The sequence below is a fragment of the Mobula hypostoma genome, chromosome 16 (genome assembly GCF_963921235.1).
Source record: "Mobula hypostoma chromosome 16, sMobHyp1.1, whole genome shotgun sequence".
NCBI classification, from domain to species: domain Eukaryota; kingdom Metazoa; phylum Chordata; class Chondrichthyes; order Myliobatiformes; family Myliobatidae; genus Mobula; species Mobula hypostoma.
Window position 1 is genome coordinate 13,846,754 of NC_086112.1, and position 20,035 is coordinate 13,866,788.

Here is a 20,035-nt window from a genome sequence, read left to right on the forward strand (position 1 = left end):
ACCCCAGCTCCGGCACCAAGCAATAGGCAAAGCCGAGGATTTGGGGCCTTCCCCTTCGGAGATTCTCGATCGCACAGTAGCAGTGGCAGCGAAGCAGGCATTTCAGAAGTTTCTCCAGATGTTCCTCCGTGCTTCTCACGTCCGTCTCCATCAAATCAGGATTGTGCACGGCATCCTACATCACAAATATGATATCAATTCGGAGCAGCCGCACGCACTGCATCGCGCCGCCATCTTCTCCTCCCCCGGGTAATATCGTAAGACCATAAGACATAAGAGCAGAATTAGGCCATTCAGCCCATTAAGTCTTCACTGCCATTCAATCATGGTTGATTCTGGATCCCAATCAACCCCATACACCTGCCTCATTGTGAAGAAAGCATGACAGTGCCTCTGCTTTGTTAGTGTACGGGGTCTTTCTTTGGTTACATTTAAAATGGCGACTTTGTTATCTTAATCTGGAGAATGCGGCTTTGTTGTGCTTTAATGCTGAAGAGAGTTTGCACTAGCAGTTTGTTTTACTTTAAATTGAGATAGCAGCCTTCTATTAGCCAATGGGTGGTTATGTATCATTTTGTTTTCGGATACCATACTGTATGATATGACTGTGGATGGAGTTTTGGCGGGGAGTCGGAGGAGAGACGGGGAGTTGGAGGAGAGACGGGGAGACAGGGAGTTGGAGGAGAGACGAGGAGGACGGTGGAGAGACGGGGAGTCGGAGGAGAGAAGGGGAGGACGGAGGAGAGATGGGGAGTCGGAGGAGAGACGAGGAGGACCGCGGACGTGTGGAGAGGCTCCGGTCGATCACTCAGGGTGGTCCTGAGCCGTGAGTCGACAGGATCCGGGTGGTCGTCTGAAGTCGAATTGAGCTCCAACGGTAGCGCGCAGAGAACTTGGACTTTGATAAGTGTTGGCGCCTTTTTTTTTTATTACTTTCCTCTCTGTATCAAATGTATATTAATGTCATAGAATTAGTAATATCTATAAAGTGTATTTGTTAAAATTTACTGGGTGTGCTGGCTGATGATTGATTCGGGCGGCGACCGACCCTGTGGGGAGTGTTGAAGCAGGTGCTGGGCTGGATTTCCACTAGACATACACGAGCTAATATAACTGAACGTTACATTAGAAATTTGCAAAAATTCTGCATGGTTTCAGCATATAGGAGGGAGATTGAAAACCTGGCTGTGTGGTGGCACAACAGCAACCTTTCACTCAATGTCAACAAGACCAAGGAGCTGATTATTATTAATTACTATTCAGAAGGAGGAAACCAGATGTCCATGGCCAGTCCTCATCTGGAGATCAGAGGTGGAGAGGGTCAGCAAATTTAAATTCCTTCAGAGGATCTGTCCTGAGCCTAGCATGTAAGTGCAATTACGAAGAAATCACGGCAGTGCCTTTACTTCCTCAGGAGTTTGTAAAGATTTAGCGTGACGTCTCAAACTTTGACAAACTTCTATAGATGTATATTCAGTGGCTGCATCACAGTCTGGTACGGAAACACCAGTGCCCTTGAACAGAAAATCCTACAAAATATAGTGGATATGGGCCAGTCCATCACAGGTAAAGCCCTCAACACCATTTAGCACATCTACACGAATGTTTTTGCAAAAAAATAACAATATCCGTCATCAGGGACCGTCACTACCCAGGACATGCTCTCTTCTCGCTGCTGCCATCAGGAAGAAGGTACAGGGGCCTCAGGACTCACACCACCAGGTTCAGGAACAGTTACTATCCCTCAACCATCAAGCTCTTGAACCAGAGGGGGTAACTTCACTTGACTTGCCCCGTCACTGAACTGTTTTCACAATCTCTGGATTCACTTTCAAAGACTCGTCATCTCATCCTCAATATTTATTGCCTGTTTATTGTTATTTATTTACTCTTTTTTTTCTCAGCTCAAGTAGTAAAACCCAGGGTACAGGCATAGTCAGGCACACTTATTTGTCAATTGCTAGGAACTTTCCATAAGAAAGTAAGACCATAATATATCGGAGCAAAATTAGGCTATTAAGTCCATCGAGTCTGCTCTGCTATTCATCATGGCTGATCCCAGATCCCTCTCAACCTCATACACCTGCCTTCTCGCCATAACCTTTGACTCCCTGACCAATCAGGAAGCTATCAACGCGCTTTAAATGTACCCATAGACTTGTCCTCCACCACAGTCTGTGGCAGAGCCCTCCACAGATTCACTACTCTCTGGCTAAAAAAAATCATCCTTGCATCTGTTCCAAAAAGTCACCCCTCAATTTTGGGGCTATCCCTCGAGTTCTGGATACCCCTACCAAAGGAAATATCCTCTCCACATCCACCTAATCTAGTCCTTTCAACATTCAGTCGGTTTCAATGAGATCCCCCCGCTTTCTTCTAAATTCCAGTGAGTACAGGCCCAAAGCTGCCAAAAGCTCCTCATATGTTAACCTCTTCATTCCTGAAATCATCCTTGTGCACCTCCTCTGGACTCTCGCCAATGACAACACAACCTTTCTGAGGTATGGGGCCTAAAACTGTTGACAATACTCCAAGTGCAGCCTGACTAGTGTCTTATAAAGACTCAGCATTATCTCCTTGCTTTTATATTCTATTCCCCTTGAAATAAATGCCAACATTGCATTTGTCTTCTTTACCACAAACTCAACCTTTAAATTAACCTTCTGGGAGTCTCGCACAAGTCCCTCTGCACCTCTCACATTTGAACCTTCTCCCCATTTAGATAATAGTCCACAATATTGTTCCTTTCACCAAAATGCATTATCTTATATTTTCCAACACTGTATTCCATCTGCCACTTTTTTGCCTGTTCTTCCTGCTACAATCGCATTGCTTCCTCGGCACTACCTACCCCTCCACCTAACTTCATATCATCCACAAAGCCATCAATGCCATTTTCTAAATCATTGACAAACAATGTGAAAATTAACGGTTCCAATACTGACCCCCGAGGAACACCACTAGTCACCGGCGATCAACCAGAAAAGGCCCCTTTTATTCCCACTCGCTGTCTTCTGCCTGTCAGCCATTCCTCTATCCATGCCAGTATCTTTCCTGTAACGCCATTGGACTTTATCTTGTTAAGCAGCCTCATGTGTGGCATCTTATCAAACACCTTCTGAAAATCCAAGTAAATGATATCCGCTGCCTCTCCTTTGTCCACCCTGCTTGTTACTTCCTTGAAGAATTCTAAGAGGTCTGTCAGGCAAGATTTTCCTTGACAGAAACCATGCTGACTTTGACTTTTCTATCATTAAAAAAGTACCCCAAAACCTCATCCTTAATAAATATGTAAATATGTTGTGTGATTAAGTATTCTTGTTTGTTTACATAATTCATTACAGGTTACATGTAAAAGTATGTGAATGGCATACGTCATCATGCCACCAACTTCATATTTGTGCTGACCCCACTAAAGTAAAATGAAACAAAACGCACACAGCTATATCTGGTCTCCCGTGTTTCTCGATTCATTCCTGGGTGTCAATATATCTGAAGATCTATCCTGGGCCCAATATATTGATGCAATTATGAATAAGGCACGCAGTGGCTATTGTTGTGACTGTCAACAAAGTCACCTGAGAGACACTAAGGTTGGTGATATAGAAGTCTTTATTCAGCACAACAAGCAGGCATCATATTGGAGACACTCTTGGAAGAGGCACCCTGACACAACATTACATCATGCTTTTATATGTTAAAGAACAAAGGTAACAATAAGACAATATCTATAGCTACAATGCATTCATAATGTATCTTTTGAGTTACATATAATTTTCAAATACTTAGATCTTCACACCAAAATTCCCAAAATGAACATTAATCACCTGTCTCTAAGCTGCAATCATGCATATGCAGACATCTCAGGTGAATGGGGTATCTATCGCATTCTTGCATATGCAGACATCTCAGGTGAATGGGGTATCTATCGCATTCTTGCACATGCAGACATCTCAGGTGAATGGGGTATCTATCGCATTCTTGCATATGCAGACATCTCAGGTGAATGGGGTATCTATCGCATTCTTGCATATGCAGACATCTCAGGTGAATGGGGTATCTATCGCATTCTTGCATATGCAGACATCTCAGGTGAATGGGGTATCTATCGCATTCTTGCATATGCAGACATCTCAGGTGAATGGGGTATCTATCGCATTCTTGCATATGCAGACATCTCTGGTCATTTGGGTGTTTCCTGGTCTGCAATTAACTCCAAAATGCAGCTCCAGGAAGATCATTGTTCTGAGCTGCGTTTTAAATTCAATCTGCATCACATTCAGATCTGAAGACTGGTTGCTGTTCAAATTAATATTTGCTATATTACATATATAATCTCTAGAATACACCCTAACAAGACTTTCAAACATTGTGGGGACGCTTTCTCAATTATTTTCAAAACTTTCAAAACCCTCAATTCGTTGTTTAAATTTAGATGTTGGGTTAGATTCTTTTTTTTTGTAATAAATTGTAATAAATTAGTATATCTCAATATAACTTTGACTAACCTACATGAATACGGGGTAATGAGATTACCCCGCAACATAGCTGCCATCGGCATCCACTCTTTCAGCATGGATGCTCTTCTCTGAATGTGTCTCGGCCAGCGAAAAACTGAGTGATTATGAATAGATATAATGTAATTGGTAGCTGTTTTTTTGACCTTTATATATACTTTCTTGTACTGTATTCTTCTATGTAGAAACTAATAAAAATATTGAAAAGAATACACCCTAACAATTATATTTCATTAAGAGTTTGAGGAGACACCAAAGATTCCATAGCAAGTTTCTTCAGCTGTACTGTGGCGAGCATCCCAGCTGAACGCATCCCAGTCTGGTATGGAGGCAGCATTGCCCAGGATTGGGAGATTGCAAACTCAGCCAGTTCCATCATGGGCACTAGCCTCCCCACCGCTGAGAATATCTTGAAAATATGGTGCCTCAAGAAGACAACACCCATCATGAAAGACCCTCATCTTGGCTTGTCTTCTTCTCTTGACTGTCATTAGGGAGGAGGGGCAGGAGCCTGAGGGGCAGCTTGTTCCCCTCTGCCATCAGATTTCTGAATGGACAATGAACCAAATGATGAACACTACACTATTCTGCTCTCTTTTTGCATTTTTTATTTATTCTCACTGTAACTTATACAGTCATTTTATGTATTACACTGAACTGGTGCCACAGCACAACCAATTTCACGATATCCCTCAGTGATAATAAACCCTGATTCTGATTGTGAAGGGGATGCGGGAGCTCTTCCACTGCATCCTGCAGCCACGGTGTGTGGTGTGCCTGCAACATAGCTGCCATCGGCATCCACTCTTTCAGCATGGATGCTCTTCTCTGAATGTGTCTCGGCCAGCGAAAAACTGAGTGAGCTCCGGCTGGCAGTCACGAAATCCCGTTTAAGGTTCGCTCCTCTGTGAAGTCCACTCGTACATCAGTTTGACTGTTTGTTTTCGTGAATGACACAGTTTGTTTTAGCAAACAAAAATCAACCATTTTCTAACAAACCAAAGTAAATGAAATCTAATTTCAATGCAAGAATTCTGTCCTCTTATACCTTTTCCTGACAGCTTTATTTTCCTAAATATTAAATGTACCTACAACTTCAAATCTTTATTTCATTTCTCTGCAAAGGATTTCAATTAGTCACTACTTTCACTAATCTTATTCATAAGATGCAATTATTGCACAGTTTGAGTGTAAAGCACAGGGCATAGAGCAGTACAGCGACATATAAACACATTCCATGATCAATCTTTAAACACAAGATGCTGGAAATCTTGAGCAACACACACAAAATAATGAAGGAACTCAGCAGGTCAGGCAGCATCACTTCTGTCCTGATGAAGGGTCTCAGCCTGCAATATTCCCTCCATAGATGCTGCCTGACTTGCTGAGTTCCCCCAGCATCTTTTGTTTGTTGCTCCGCAATCAATCTAGTCTTTCTCTCCTATGCAGCCCATAACCCTCCATTTTTCTATCATCTATGTGTCTATCCAAAAGTTTCTTTTTAATGTCCCTAATGTCCCTGCCTCTACCACTATCTCCAGCAATATGTTCTAGGCACCTGCCACTCTCTGTGTAAAAAAAATACCTCTGACTTCCCCCTAAACATTCCTCTACTCACCTTAAACAGATGTTCTCTGCTACTGGCCATTGCCACCCTGGGAAAAAGGCTCCAGCTGTCCACTCCATCTATGCCTCTCATAATTTTATACACCTCTATCAAGTTGCCTCCCATCATCCTTCACTTCAAAGAGAAAAGCCCTAGCTCAATCAACCTATTGTCATAAGACATGAAAAAGGACTTAGTGCTTTCCAGGTGTGTACGAGAAATAAATACTCCTTGGGCTTCCGGCCAGGTACATCTATCAATTCTAACCAACATTTCAATGACAAAATCTACCACCTTCATCAGGGATGATGCCGAGCCAGGTCTAGTCTCGTGGTATATATAAACCCATTGTCCATCCCTCCTGATTGGTTAATCCTCAACCAATCAGGTTTCCACCATCCCACCTTGTTTACAATCGAATTCCAATTCTTCCTTAGGGTGAGACCTTCATCTTTATTAAAATACTTTTTCTCTCATTTTATTTCAGTGGCTTCCTTCTCCAGGCCGTCCCAAAAGCCAATGACGCAGCACAGTAGTTTTGTGGCGTCAGAGTCAATCTTATGGCCATTATGAATGTAATGTTCTGCCACTGCCGATTTCCCATCATCCTGAAGAAGATGGCGGAGTTTGTCACCAAGACATCGGTTATAATCGATACCTATACCGGCTGGAAGCCCGAGATGAGTTTATTATTCATAAGGCATGTTTGCTTTGAACTATAGCAATCACTTATCCAACTGAACTATGTAATCAAAGCTGCATTCTCCATTATTTGTGAAGCCTCCTAATTTATCATCAGACATTTTGATTATCTTAAAAATGCTCAAATCATACATATCAATGGGAAAGAACAGAGATCCCTACCAATTCACCCTACATACTTTCCCAACCCAAAGCAAATTATTTTATCTTGTCCTTTGTATCTTACAGATTTCCCAATCTCTTTGTTTCTAGCATTTGCCAAAATTGTCAACTGCCAGCAGTTATTTTCAGAAGATCCCTTTGCAGAGAGCCATGTACTGCCATGAAGCTCTGCATCTAAGTCTAAACAATTTGCACATAAATCTCCTGCATATTCTGTAGAGTCCATCCACAGGGTGGAATTAGTTGTCTGATTGGCAAAACTCCCAGAGATCGAGGATATTGTCAAATTAATAATAAATACAAATTAGCTGAAGGACAGTTTCTGTGTTGTATAACTCACTGACTGTATTATTTCACAAAGATGAATCTCTGGTCTGCAGCACTTGTCTTAAGACAATAAGTTGGGTTTAGAAATCTCAAGTTACCTCTCAGTAAGTACTTGCACCCATGAGTCCATAAGGCCATAAGGCATAGAAGAGAATTAGGCTAATTGGTCCATTGAGTCAACCAAATGATGTGGACATCTCACTTGCAGAGAATGTGAAGTGATCCAGTGGGGACTCACAACTATAATCCAATAACAATTACAGTCATTTTTCCTGATTCCAGCTTTTAATAGACAGATTGAAATTAGATTGAATTTCATACTTCATCATAGCAGTATTGAAAATTTGGCTCTGGAATACTACTCCTGTCCCATAATTTATTTCTCTATTGAGATACAGTGTGGAATAGACCATTCCAGCCCTTCAAGCCACACCGCCCAGCGACCCAGAAATTAATCCTAGCCTAATCATAGCACAATTTACAATGACCAATTAACCTACCAAGTGGTAGGTCTTTGGACTGCAGGAGGAAACCGGAGCACTCGAAGGAAACCCAGGTGGTCACGGGGAGAATGTACAAACTCCTTACAAACAACGGTGAGAATATAACTCCTGTCACCTGTACTGCAAAGCAAAGTGCTAACCTCTATGCTATCGTGCTGCCCCGTCACCTTACCATGCCAATGTGTTGTACTCTCAGTTACGTCAGATGGAAAACAAAAACCAATTTCCCCCGGGATTAATAAAGTATGACTATGTAGCGATGTAAAGTGGGTCGCCACAACTATGACTATGACTATGTTAGAGGAAAGGTTGTATGCACACAGTGGAAAAATTACTCAGGAATATTTCAATTCTCATTTCATTGTGGGCTGAAGGACCTGTCCTTATGCTGTTCTATGTTCTATGTTCTCAGAGTGATCATTAAATCATTTGGGGGATGCATTGGAGTCCAACCGACAAAGAAAGAGGTAACCCATTGGACTGGAAGTGGGAGAAACCCAGTAAAGAAAACAATGGAGGGCATCCCTTATGACCATCGATTGAGTGCGCTAGGGATTTCCTCTCTCAAGCAAGGGAGGATGAATGTGATTTGATAGAGATGTACAAGATGATAAAAGGCATAGACAGGGTAGACAGCCAGAGACTTTCCCAGGGCATAAATGGCTGACACAATGGGACATAACTTTAAGGTGACTGGAGAAAAGTATGGGGGGTAATGTCAGTGGTAATTTTATTTTATTTACTTATCTTTACACAGACGGTAGTGTGTGCATGGAATGCACTGCTAGGGGTGGTGGTAGAGGCAGAGACATTAAGGACTTTTAAGAGACTATTGGAAAGGCATGTGGATGTTAGAAAAATGGAGGCTAATTAGGAGAAAAGGGTTAGGATGGTCTTAGAGTAGGTTAAAAGGTTGAATCATGGGCTGAATAGCCTGTACTTTGCTATTCTGTCCATGTTCCACGTTCCATAAAGCAACTTGAGTTGTGTGCTCAGGTGTGTTAATATGTAGCTATAAAGTTTAATGAGCTTCTGAAAATAATTTACTTCATTTTAAAAAACGTGCCCTGTTTGGATAGGTTCACCCAAAAGGCTTGCTTTTTAAAAAAATATAAAGAGTCAAGGACTAATGCATAGAAACAGGCCTTTCGGCCCATCTCATCCATGCTGAACTATTATTTTGCTTGGTCCCATTGACCTGCACATAAACAGTTCTTTATGCAAATCAGTAGTGGTTTATTAATTGAGAATGGAATATTATTAGAACTAGAATCATGCTTATAAATCGTATTGCTGATGATAATAAGCATAAACTTACTGTCTAGATGAAATTATCTGCTATTAACTTGCCTCTACATTGGTTAATGTCAATTAACATATCCAAGACTATATCTGATATCTGAGCAACACACACAGAATTCTGGAGGAACCCTGCAGGCTAGACAGCATCTATGGAAAAGAGTAAACAGTCGATATTTCCAGTGGGGACCCTTCATCAGGACTGGAACAAAAAATGATGAGAGTCAGATCAGGAAGGTGGGGGGAGAGGAAGAGGAAGTTACAAAGTGGTAGGTGATAGGTGAAACCGGGAGAGGGGGAGAGGTGAAGTAAAGAGCTGATTGGTGAAAGAGATAAAGAGCTGGAGGAGGGGGAATCTGGACAGAAGACCATGGAAGAAAGGGAAGGAGGAGGAGCACCAGAGGGAGGTGATGGACAGGTACGGAGATAAGGTGAGAGAAGGAGACAGGAATGGGGAATGGTGAAGGGGGGCAATTACTGGAAGTTTGAGAAATCAGTATTCATGCCATCAGGTTGGAGGCTACCCAGATGGAATATAGGATGTTGCTCCTCCAGCCTGAGCGTGGCCTCATCACAGCAGTAATGGAAGCCACAAACTGACATGTCGGAAGAGGGATGGTATATAAGGTATTGCTCCTCTATAATTAACAGAATTAGGTTTATTATCTCTGACATAAATCTTGAAATGTGTGCTTTCTGGCAGCAATACGGTGCTATATATGTAAAATACTAAGAAATTTAAGTATTTACAAATAGTGTATAAATTTAAGTTGCACAGAAATTGAGGTAGTGTCCATAGGTTCATGAAGCATTCATAAGTCTGATGGTGTATCACTAACATTATCGATAACATTAAATTATAACCTAATGCATTTTTAAACAATGGATTAACCTGGTTGTTGGATTGGCAAGAAATCTTTTCATTACATCAGAGTTTGGAAAGGAAAGGATCTTCATAGAACGCCAATGATGTCACATCCAGCCGGCGGAAGAGGACACATTAAGGCAGGATGGTAAATCTTCTAAGTGTGCTCTCAGTATTGGAAATTGTAACACAGTCTTATCAATCCTTGACAACTAGTTTTCAGTTACAATTTTACACCTACAGACTATGAGGAACTGTAAGTTGAAATTTCAGGGTAAATTTAAGTATGTACTGCATATGTTACCATATACCATCCTGAGATTCATTTTATTGTGGGCATTCACAGTAGAACAAAGAAATATAATAGGATCAATGTAAAACTACACACAAAGACTGACAACCAGTGTGCAAAAGATGACAAACTGTGCGAATAATAATAATAGTAAATATGTAAATAAATAATGCTGAGAACATGAGTTGTAAAGTCTTTGAAAGTGAGTCCATAGGTTGTGGAATCAAGTTCTACAAACTGTAGATGGAGAGATCACATGCTTGTTAATGGTAACTTTTGTTGGATTAATTCCATTACCTTTGCTAGCTGAGCAGTAGTTTGCAATTTATTTTACTGCTGTAGGACTTCAGAAGGTACAAGGAGGAAAGGATTGGACGTGCTAGTGATCAGCACACATACACATGCACTATACCAGTTAATGTGTTTTACAGAATCAGGTTTAATATCACTGGCACGTATCATGAAATTTGTTGCTTTGTGGTAGCAGTATAGTGGAATACATAATTTAAAAACTATAAATTACAATAATATATAATATTATTTATTATATAATTAGTGCAAAAGGGGAGCAAAAATAATGAGGTAGTGCCGATGGGTTCATTGTCCGTTCAGAAATCTGATGGTGTAATAAATAAAATATACTGTAAATTACAATAGGAATTCTTTACCGTATAAAAATAAATAGGTATTACAAAATGAGCAAAGATAGTGAGGTGGTGTTCATGGGTTCTTGGTCCGTTCAGAAATCTGATGGCGGAGCGAAAGTAGCTGCTTCTAAAACGTTGAGTGCGGGTCTTCAGGCTCCCTGATGAGAAGAGAGCATGTCCTGGGTGCTGGGGTCATAAACGATCGATGTTGACTTTTTGAGGTATCGCCTTTTGAACAAGTCCTCCAGCTTTTACAATAGCATGCCGGAAAACTATAACCCAGTCGAGATGAGCGCACAATTACGCAACGTTTCAGTCTACCTTTAACTGCGCCTCTAGGCTCAATAACACGAACACAAGCACATTAATTAGTGGAAAACCACAGAGGAGAATATTTTTACGGGAGTGTTTTTCTCTTCGCTGGCACTATAGATAGGTCAGGCGGTACACACACGCACATTTCTATTTATACACGTTGTTTGACCGTAGGGCAAATGACATAATTCCTCCACATTTTGCTGTGTGTGTGTGTGTGTGTGTGTGTGTGTGTGTGTGTGTGTGTGTCTGTGTATGTGTGTGTCTGTGTCTGTGTGTGTCTGTCTCTGTGTGTGTCCGTGTATGTGTGTCTGTCTGTAAGTCTGTGTATCTATGTGTGTGTGTGTGTGTCTGTGTGTCTGTCTGTGTCTGTGTCTGTGTCTGTCTGTCTGTAAGTCTGTGTATCTATGTGTGTGTGTGTGTGTGTCTGTCTGTCTGTGTCTGTGTGTGTCTGTGTCTGTGTCTGTGTGTGTCTGTCTGTGTCTGTGTCTGTCTGTGTCTGTGTGTGTGTCTGTGTCTGTGTCTGTCTGTCTGTAAGTCTGTGTATCTATGTGTGTGTGTGTGTGTGTCTGTCTGTGTCTGTGTGTGTGTCTGTGTCTGTGTGTCTGTCTGTGTCTGTGTGTGTGTGTGTGTGTGTGTGTGTGTGTGTGTGTCTGTGTCTGTCTGTGTCTGTGTCTGTATGTGTCTTTCGCGGTTCCCCAACTGTAACTATGACAGAGCTGCTTCACGCGGCAAAGCCTTGCGCTCCAACCGAGCGCCAACTCTCCGATCCCGCCGGGTCTGCCACTGATGAGGCGCTGTTTTTAATAAAGGGGGAAAAAAAGCACAACGCTTGATTTTTGGATTGTTTCCAAAATAATTAATTGTTCTGTGGTGATGCAGAATCCCTATTATAAACAGGAGAAATTCTGCAAATGCTGAATATCCAGAACAACACACACACAATGCTGGAGGCTAAGGCCGCGTATAAGGGAATGCATAAACAATCGACCCTTCGTCCTTTCCAGTCCTGAAGAAGGGTCTCGGCCCGAAACTTCCGTAGATGCTGCCTGACCTGTTGAGTTCGACCAGCACTTTGTGTGTGTTGCTCAGAATCCCCATTATCCAAGTTCCACAAAACGATTATTATACTTCTATAACGAGACTTCCAAACGATCTAACTGTTCCGAATGTCATGTCTAATAATGCCAGGAAAGAAAATTAGATACGATACTTTCATTGCTTCGTTGCTGTTTGAATAAGAGGGGTCAGGGAGTTTGAAATATGTGAGGAAGAATAAATTGCACGGCAACCGGTAAAGTATTTTTAAAGAAGCGTCAAAATTCCAAAACAGGAGGATGGGGGGGGGGGGATGGGATTATGTCCACCCCTCGAACTTCCGAACTCCGAACTAGGACTGGTTCGCTATTTGTGGATAAACTATGATGATAACAAAGCGAAGGGCAATGGAGCTTTAGGAGTTTACACCTCTGTGATTTGTAAAATGACGACATTCTGAACTGATTACGCCGGCTCGGGGATTAATGTTGCCCCGATGCTAGCGCCGTTGTCGGGAGGACTCCCTCTCCCTGCGGGACGGAGATGGGGACGGGCGGGGATTCCGGCCGCCGCTTCTCCCGGGCCGCTAACAGTAACTTTCCAAAGCTTCGGGTCGGCGAGCTTCGCACAGTAGTTCAGCTTGGAGCGGAGGCTTAAGCGGCTCCTCGACTTGTGTCTGCCCCCGGGTGAGACACGGCTGCCCGCGGTCACCGAGAAACTAGGTCACAGGAAGAGGGGACGCGTACATCGGCTTGTTTCTAAGAGACTATGCTTGTCATTCTTCCTCAGACGCGACAACCAAAAAAAAAGAACATTTAACTGTACAGTCCTTCGGACCACGATGTTGTTTCGACTTTTTAACCTACTCCACGATCAATTTAACCCTTCCTTCCCATATAATCCTCCATATCTCTATCATAGCGCCTATCGAACAGTTTCTTAAATCTCCTGAATATATCTGCCTCTACCACCATCCCCGGCAGCGCGTTTCACGCACCCACCACTCTCAATGAGGAAAAAAAATCTACCCCCCCCATACTTTGCTCTAATCACCTTAAAATTATATCCCTTCGTATTGGGGAAAAGGCGCTGCCTGCCCACTAGATCTGTGCCTCTTATCATGATGTACATCTCGAACAAGTCACCTCTCCTCCTCCTTCGCTCCAAAGAGAAAAGCCTTATCTCGCTCAGCCTATCCTCATAAAATACGGTCTCTAATCCAGACAGCATCCTGGCAAATCTCCTCTGCGCCCTCTGAAGCTTCAACGTCCTTCCTATAATGAGGCGACCAAAACGGATCGGATGGTTGACAGACAGAGCAGTTCCGAAATTTAACGGGCGCGACACGGGGCAAGTGGAGTAGCCCAACGCCGCCGACGTCGGCGGCTTGCCATACCTGTTTCTCCGGCGTCTCCTTGCCCATGGTCGGGGGCTTGGGGGAGGCGACCCTCTCACACGTGCATCCTTCGATCAGATAAATGCCCGAGGGCCTGCTGCTTTGCTCGTGTTCAAAGTAGAAGAGCACATTCTGGTAGAGGGCGAACCACTTATCGTGCCACTTGTTGTTCTCGGACGTCCGCTTGCTCAGGTAACCGCGCTTGGTGCCTTCCTTCCGGGCGATCAGGGCCAGGTACACGGCGTGTCCCTCGTTGTACCTGATGCTCTTCTGCATCTTCCGTCCACTGGGGCACCAGAGTGTGGCAGGGCTCGGGAAAGGGGGAATGGGGGTGGGGGGGGAAGGGAGGGGAAAGATCTGCTTCCTCAGGTGAGAACTACTGCCTTTTCCATCCCTGCCGCCGCTGGGGTCAGGAAGCCGCTGTCCGCCAGCTCGTGTCTCCACTCAAAGACTTGCACTAAGAGAGTGAGTCCTCGGGGCGGGCGGAGCGACCCAGCGCCGGGTCCCAGGCTGACTGTGGGAGCCTGGCCAGAGCCGAGCCGAGCCGTGCTAAGGCGGAATCACGTGTCAGATCAGCTGTAATCCGCTTTGACACCGATTTAAAGAGACAGGATCCTGCGCGGCTCCTGTTCCAGAGTCTTGGCTTCAGCTGCGCTGCCGCCACAGACACGGTCGGGAGCCCGGCAGTCTGTGGGATCTTGTCTGGGCTGTGGTGGCGTCCCCTTACCGCCAGCCCCTCCGCACGCCGGGCGCTCCAGTTTTCATTGCTTCACTCATACATGCTTTCCTTTCTCTTCCCGGCTCCGTATTTAGAAATCTGAGCGGCCGCTGTCTGCATCTGTTTGTCCATGCATAAAATAAAACGACAGATGTACGATAGATGTATGAAAGTTCAAAGTAAATTTATTATCAAATTACGTATATATTACCACTTTGAGATTAATTTTCTTGTAGATATTCAAGGGAGCTAATACTGTATCTACTACTGTAACTACCATAAACTACTGTCTACATATCTACTATCGTCTTCCCCATTCCCTTCCAGTCCTGAAGAAGAGTCTCAGCCCGAAACGTCGACTGTTTATTCATTTCCATAGATGCTGCCCAAACTGCTGAGTTCCTCCAGCATTTTGTGTGTTGCTTTGGATTCCCAGCATTTGCAGAATCTCTTGTGATTTACCATAAACTATTAATTATAATAAACTGCTATCTACATTAACTACTAACTAACATAAACGATTCTCTAATATAACTTACTGTCTACCATAAACTAAAATCTACATTAATTTCCAACAGATTTCACAATGTTTAATGTGCCCAACAGCCGGGACACTGACCTCGCCCTCACCTCGGCTCCTGCTGGTCTCCGCTTCCTTTTACTTTTTAACCAATTTGGGGTCTCTTTCTCTACCTCAAGTAACTTTTCAGTATAACCGGGGGATAAACCTGCTCTTGGAACTTGCCTTTCACTTTTCTATAGATCTCATTTAGGTCAAACCTCAGTGAAGATATTTGAGAGAAGAAGCGGAATGAAAACACGACCAGAGAGCGACATTTACATCTGTTTACAACTGGGTGGCTGCACGTGTTTGTACACCACAGTAGCGGCTCTGGAACAGGAAGACCGCGAACCAGCGGGGCGGGAGTACCCTTCTCCTCCGCCCTTGCCTGGACACTGGGCAGACCGGCTCCATGACCCGGCTGGAAAGTGCCACGGGGCTGGAAATAGCGATTCAAAGATGATTGCTATATTCCCACGTCACTGCGAAGACTAGCCCAAACTCAGAAACTTTAACCAACTTTGAACTGAACAAAAGTTATCTCGCGTGCAACGCGATGCGACGAACAGTAATCAAGAACGCGATGAAGGAAGGAATTGTATTGATCATTGTGTGAACACCGCGCTCCCCTGTGTGACCTCTCCCTCAATTACCATGTCACTCAGGGTTGGTGTCAAATGTTCACTGAAACTCGCCCTCAGATTATGCTCTCCGAGAACGGAACTGGTAAAGGGTGAGCCAACAAAATACTATTCTCGGATGCAGGAAGGAAGGGCTGCGAATTCAGAATTACAATTTTAACATCGTTTCCAGGAAGAAAATGCTAGAAGTGTATTGGAGAACCTTTATGCTAGAATAAAGCACTGTGACTTGTGTTACTGAAGTATATATACACGTATATTGATGATACGTCTCTACCAAAGGAGATGTAAGGTGCTCCTTCTATCTGTTAGCCTACAGGTCACCCTTGGGCAAGGTGTAGCACCTACTTAGCCCCCCCGATCAGGGTCACATGTAGCCATGGGAGCAGGTGGTGGATAGCCGTATGAGCAGCTGGTGCGTATCACAAGTCCTGGTTTTTCAACCACTGACACCAGGCAGACAATCTCTGAAGAGTATCGATAATGGCTGGGGTCACCCGTCTTATAAAGACACTGCCCAGAAGATGGCAATGGCAAATGGCAAACCACGTCTGTAGAAAAATTTGCCAAAACAATTATGGTCGTGGAAAGACCATGATCTCCCACGTCATACGACACGGTACACAACGAACGATGTACAGATACACAGTAGGTAAGAAGTTGGTTATTTTTAAGTTAAGCATAGCGTGATCAATATCCATAACTACATTGCAATAAAGTAAATGAGCAAAGGGCATGGGAGCAGAATTAGGTTATTCGGCCCATCGTGTCTGTTCTACCATTCCATCATGGCTGATTTATTATCCCTCTCAACCCCATTCTTCTGCCCTCTTTCCCGTGACATTTGACGCCCTTACTGACATATCATCACGACATATGACATGAAATTTGTTGTCCAGAGCAAAGGTATAATCTGACTATAAATTACAAAGTAAATAGTGCAAAAGAGGAACAGTGAGCTAGTGTTCGTGGGTTCATTGTCCACTCAGAAATCTGACGGCAGAGGGGGACGAAGCTGTTCCTGAAGAGTTGAGTGTGGATCTTCAGGCTCCTGGATCTCCCCTGTGATAGTAACGAGATGCTGGCTTGTCCTCAATGGTGGACACTGCCTTCTTTAGGCATGGCCTCTTGCAGACGCTATCGATGGTGGGGAGGCTGTTAACTGTCGGGAAACTGGATTAAAATGTAACTAATGATTAGAAGTGCAAATACGTAAATATAAGTTAAAAAAACACGGATCAAATTTCAAAGTACATTTCATTATCAAAGAACATATATGTCACCATATACAACCCTGAGAGTCATTTTCCCGTGGACTCAGCAAACCTATAGAATAGTAACGATAACAGGATCAATGAAAGACCAACTAGAGTGCAGAAGACAACAAGCTGCACAGGTGGAAATATAAATAGTTGAGTTGAGTTGAGGCCTCCATCGGTCAGTGTTGTCCTGGGTGTTGCGTCCAATCTGTGTAGATACGCAAGCCTAGGCAGCAAGATATGCGGAGCAAGCTGTTGCGCACCTAACAAGCTCCCCCTCTCCACGCATCCGATGAACCCACAGGAACAGTAGAGACCGATACAGTTTGGTACCAGCAGCGCTGTAGGAGCTGACAGTCAGCATTGAACTCAATGTAGGACTGACTTAAGACCTCAGGCTCCGAGGTTTTCCCTCGGGGTTTACTCCCGAAGCCTTCCGCATGCGTGGGTATAGTCGCAAGGCTGCGGAGGTGAGAGATCAGAGTTTTCCTTCTCCTAGACGAGCTGCCGAGCCCCATCTGCCCGAAGCGGTTGGTTGTAGGGCACCCAGTAACCCACCTCTGGCCCTTCTGCTGTCAGTAGAAATGGTTGTGCTGGGCTCAGCAGCTAAGCCACACGTGAAGAGCAGGAGCTGGCGTCAAGGACTATTTGAGGCGCCGGCCATTGGGAGTATTTAACAGGCAATGGGAGCTTGTCCCTATCACCACCGCCGGCTATAAATAATTAGCAATAAATAATGAGAACATGAGATAAGGAGATCATTGATTGTGGGAACATCTCAATGGATGGGCAAGTGAGTGTTGTTATCCCCTTTCTCTATGAATACAGTCTATGTATAAACAGCAGACATTTTGACCATGAATAAAAAAGACTTTTAAATGAAGAACCAATAGTAAGAAGAAAAGCTGTAAAATCTAATCGAGAAAGATTCTTTCCCCTCCTATAAAGTGATGATAAATGCATTGGAGAGAGAGTCATAGAGAAATACAGTATGGATACAGGCCATTCAGTCCAACTACTCCATGCCAACAATAGTACACACCCAGTTAGTCCCAATTTCCTGTGGTTAGGTCCTTACTCCTCTAAGTCCCGACCATTCATATAACCAGCTAAGTGCTGCTATTGTAGCTGCCTCACTCTTTTCTCTAAACTCTACTGGTGCATGGCCACGCAGTAACTGAAATGCTCCCAAGCACGTAGCCTTTGTTGCCGCGCAGCTGGAATTTTCTTTTATAGTGTTAATATTAAAGTACCATGCAGTTTTCAGGCCGTGAAAAAAAAATGTTCTTCGCAGTGCAGTGGTCTGCGTAGCTGTAAAACAAAAGTGGAGGAACTTTGACCCGCCATTCTCGTATGACAAATCATAAACTCAAGAGGTTCTGCAGATGCTGTAAATCTTGAGTAATGTACAAAATGTTGAAAGAACTCAGCAAGTCAGGTAGCATCTTCTGAGGGGAGTAAAATTCTCGGTCTGAGACCCTTCATTGGGACGTTTAGATGTGAAAGAAATCCCTTTTAAATCTTTCCCCTCACTCTAAACCTATGTCCCCCAGTTTTGCATTCCCCTACCATGGGGAAAAGACTATTTTAGAGGACATACATCAGTCTCCTATGTTCTGGGAATAAAGACCCAGCCTGGGTTACCTCAGGCACCCTGGCCCTGGTAACATCCTGGTAAGCATTTCTACACTCTTTCTAGTTTAACCACATCCATCCTATAACAGGGTGACCTGTTATTTCTCATCAGGGTGAGAAACGGTCTATAGATCCTTGAGAAACCCAATAGAAGCATTGACACGGAGAGCAGAAGAAGCAACAAATCTCAAATATGAATTCAAACAGAGCAGTAATGGGATCCTAACTCATAACCAATATTAAAGCATAGAAGATTTACAGACCCTTCAGCCCACAATGTTGTGCCAGCCTTTTAACCTATTCCATGATCAACCTAACCCTTCCCCCCACAGGACCCTCCATTTTTCTATTAACCATGTGCCAATATAACAGTCTCTTAAACTCCTGTACGCCTGTCTCAACATCCTTGACAGCACATTCCACACACCCAGCATTCTCTGTGCAAAGCACGTGCCTCTGACATCCCCTCTATACATTCCTCCACTGACCTTAAAATTATGCACCCTGGCATTAACCGTTTCTGCCTGGGATAATGTCTCTGAGTCCACTTGATCTCTGCTTCTTGTCTTGAACACCTCCATCAATTCACCTCTTATCTTCCATTGCTGCAAAGCTTCTTCACCAAGACAGTAAAGGAGGCCATTTGGCCCATCAGATAAATGCCGGCTCTCCTTTGTTCCATTCCCCTTTCCTTATTCTCCTGTAGCCTTACAACTTCTCCTCTCCCACAAGTCCATTAACTACACCACGTCCCACCTATGCCCCTTACTTGCACTAAGCAATGTACAGTGGCCATTTAACCTAGCAGATGCTGGATTGGGGGTGTAGAATTGTTATTTTTCTTGTAGTTTAACTTTCCTTTGCTTTCTTGTATTTTTTCTTGTATTAGTCTCCTGTAATTTCAGGGCTTCCCAACATAGGATCCACAGACCTCTCAAGATAATGGTAAGGTTCACTGGCATAAGAAAAAGTTGGAACCCCTGACTTATATAAATGTAAATGTTCAGTGAATTTCCCAGTAATTACTACACAGTTGCTTCTGTATGTTTGGAAAAACTTTGGAGTTTTCAGTAGTTGGTGTCATGCCACTTGAATCTGGCTATTTTACTGATTGTTGTTATCACTGGAACTTGCTATTATTTCTAGTCTGAGTGTGAGGCAACCACGTTTGCTTTTCTGAATGTTTTTTTCCCTTTGTTCTGTCAGTGCTTTTTTTTCTTGTCCTTATTTGCTCTTGTGATGTATAATACAACCAATTGTAAATAAAAGGTTTTATGCCTCCTTCTTGACTTCCAAAGAACCACTGGATTGGAAAAGCATTTGGATGCAATACAGACCAGCACTGGGACGTGGGGTGGGGTGGAAACCAGAGCACCCATACATATACAGCCCTGACTACACCCAGAGGACAGGCAGACCCCAGAGTAAACATCCTCAGAATGCTGGAGGAACTCAGCAGATCAGGCAGCATCTACAAAGAGGAAGAAATAGCTAACGTTTGGGGCTGAGATCCTTTGTCAGGACTCAAATCCAGTCAGATGAAGCTGAGGG

General features: G+C 43.6%; 1 protein-coding gene and 1 long non-coding RNA gene across 3 annotated transcripts in view; one reads left to right on the forward strand and one right to left on the reverse strand.

Moving 5' to 3' along the window:
- LOC134357231 (ras-specific guanine nucleotide-releasing factor 2-like) overlaps positions 1–14,774 on the reverse strand; it is a 172,025-nt gene extending 157,251 nt beyond the window's left edge. The window contains exon 1 of one of the 2 annotated variants that reach the window (XM_063068554.1): positions 13,670–14,774. In XM_063068554.1, the coding sequence (XP_062924624.1) occupies positions 13,670–13,945 (276 nt within the window). In that variant the 5' untranslated portion in view covers positions 13,946–14,774. The remainder of the gene's footprint in view (positions 1–13,669) is intronic. The other variant, XM_063068555.1, reaches the window with a different exon arrangement.
- On the forward strand, positions 13,794–19,756 carry LOC134357234 (uncharacterized). The gene is made up of 3 exons (XR_010020573.1): positions 13,794–13,861; positions 15,150–16,242; positions 19,390–19,756. It is a non-coding gene; the product is annotated as an uncharacterized LOC134357234 (long non-coding RNA).
- The last annotated feature ends 279 nt before the right edge of the window (positions 19,757–20,035 follow it).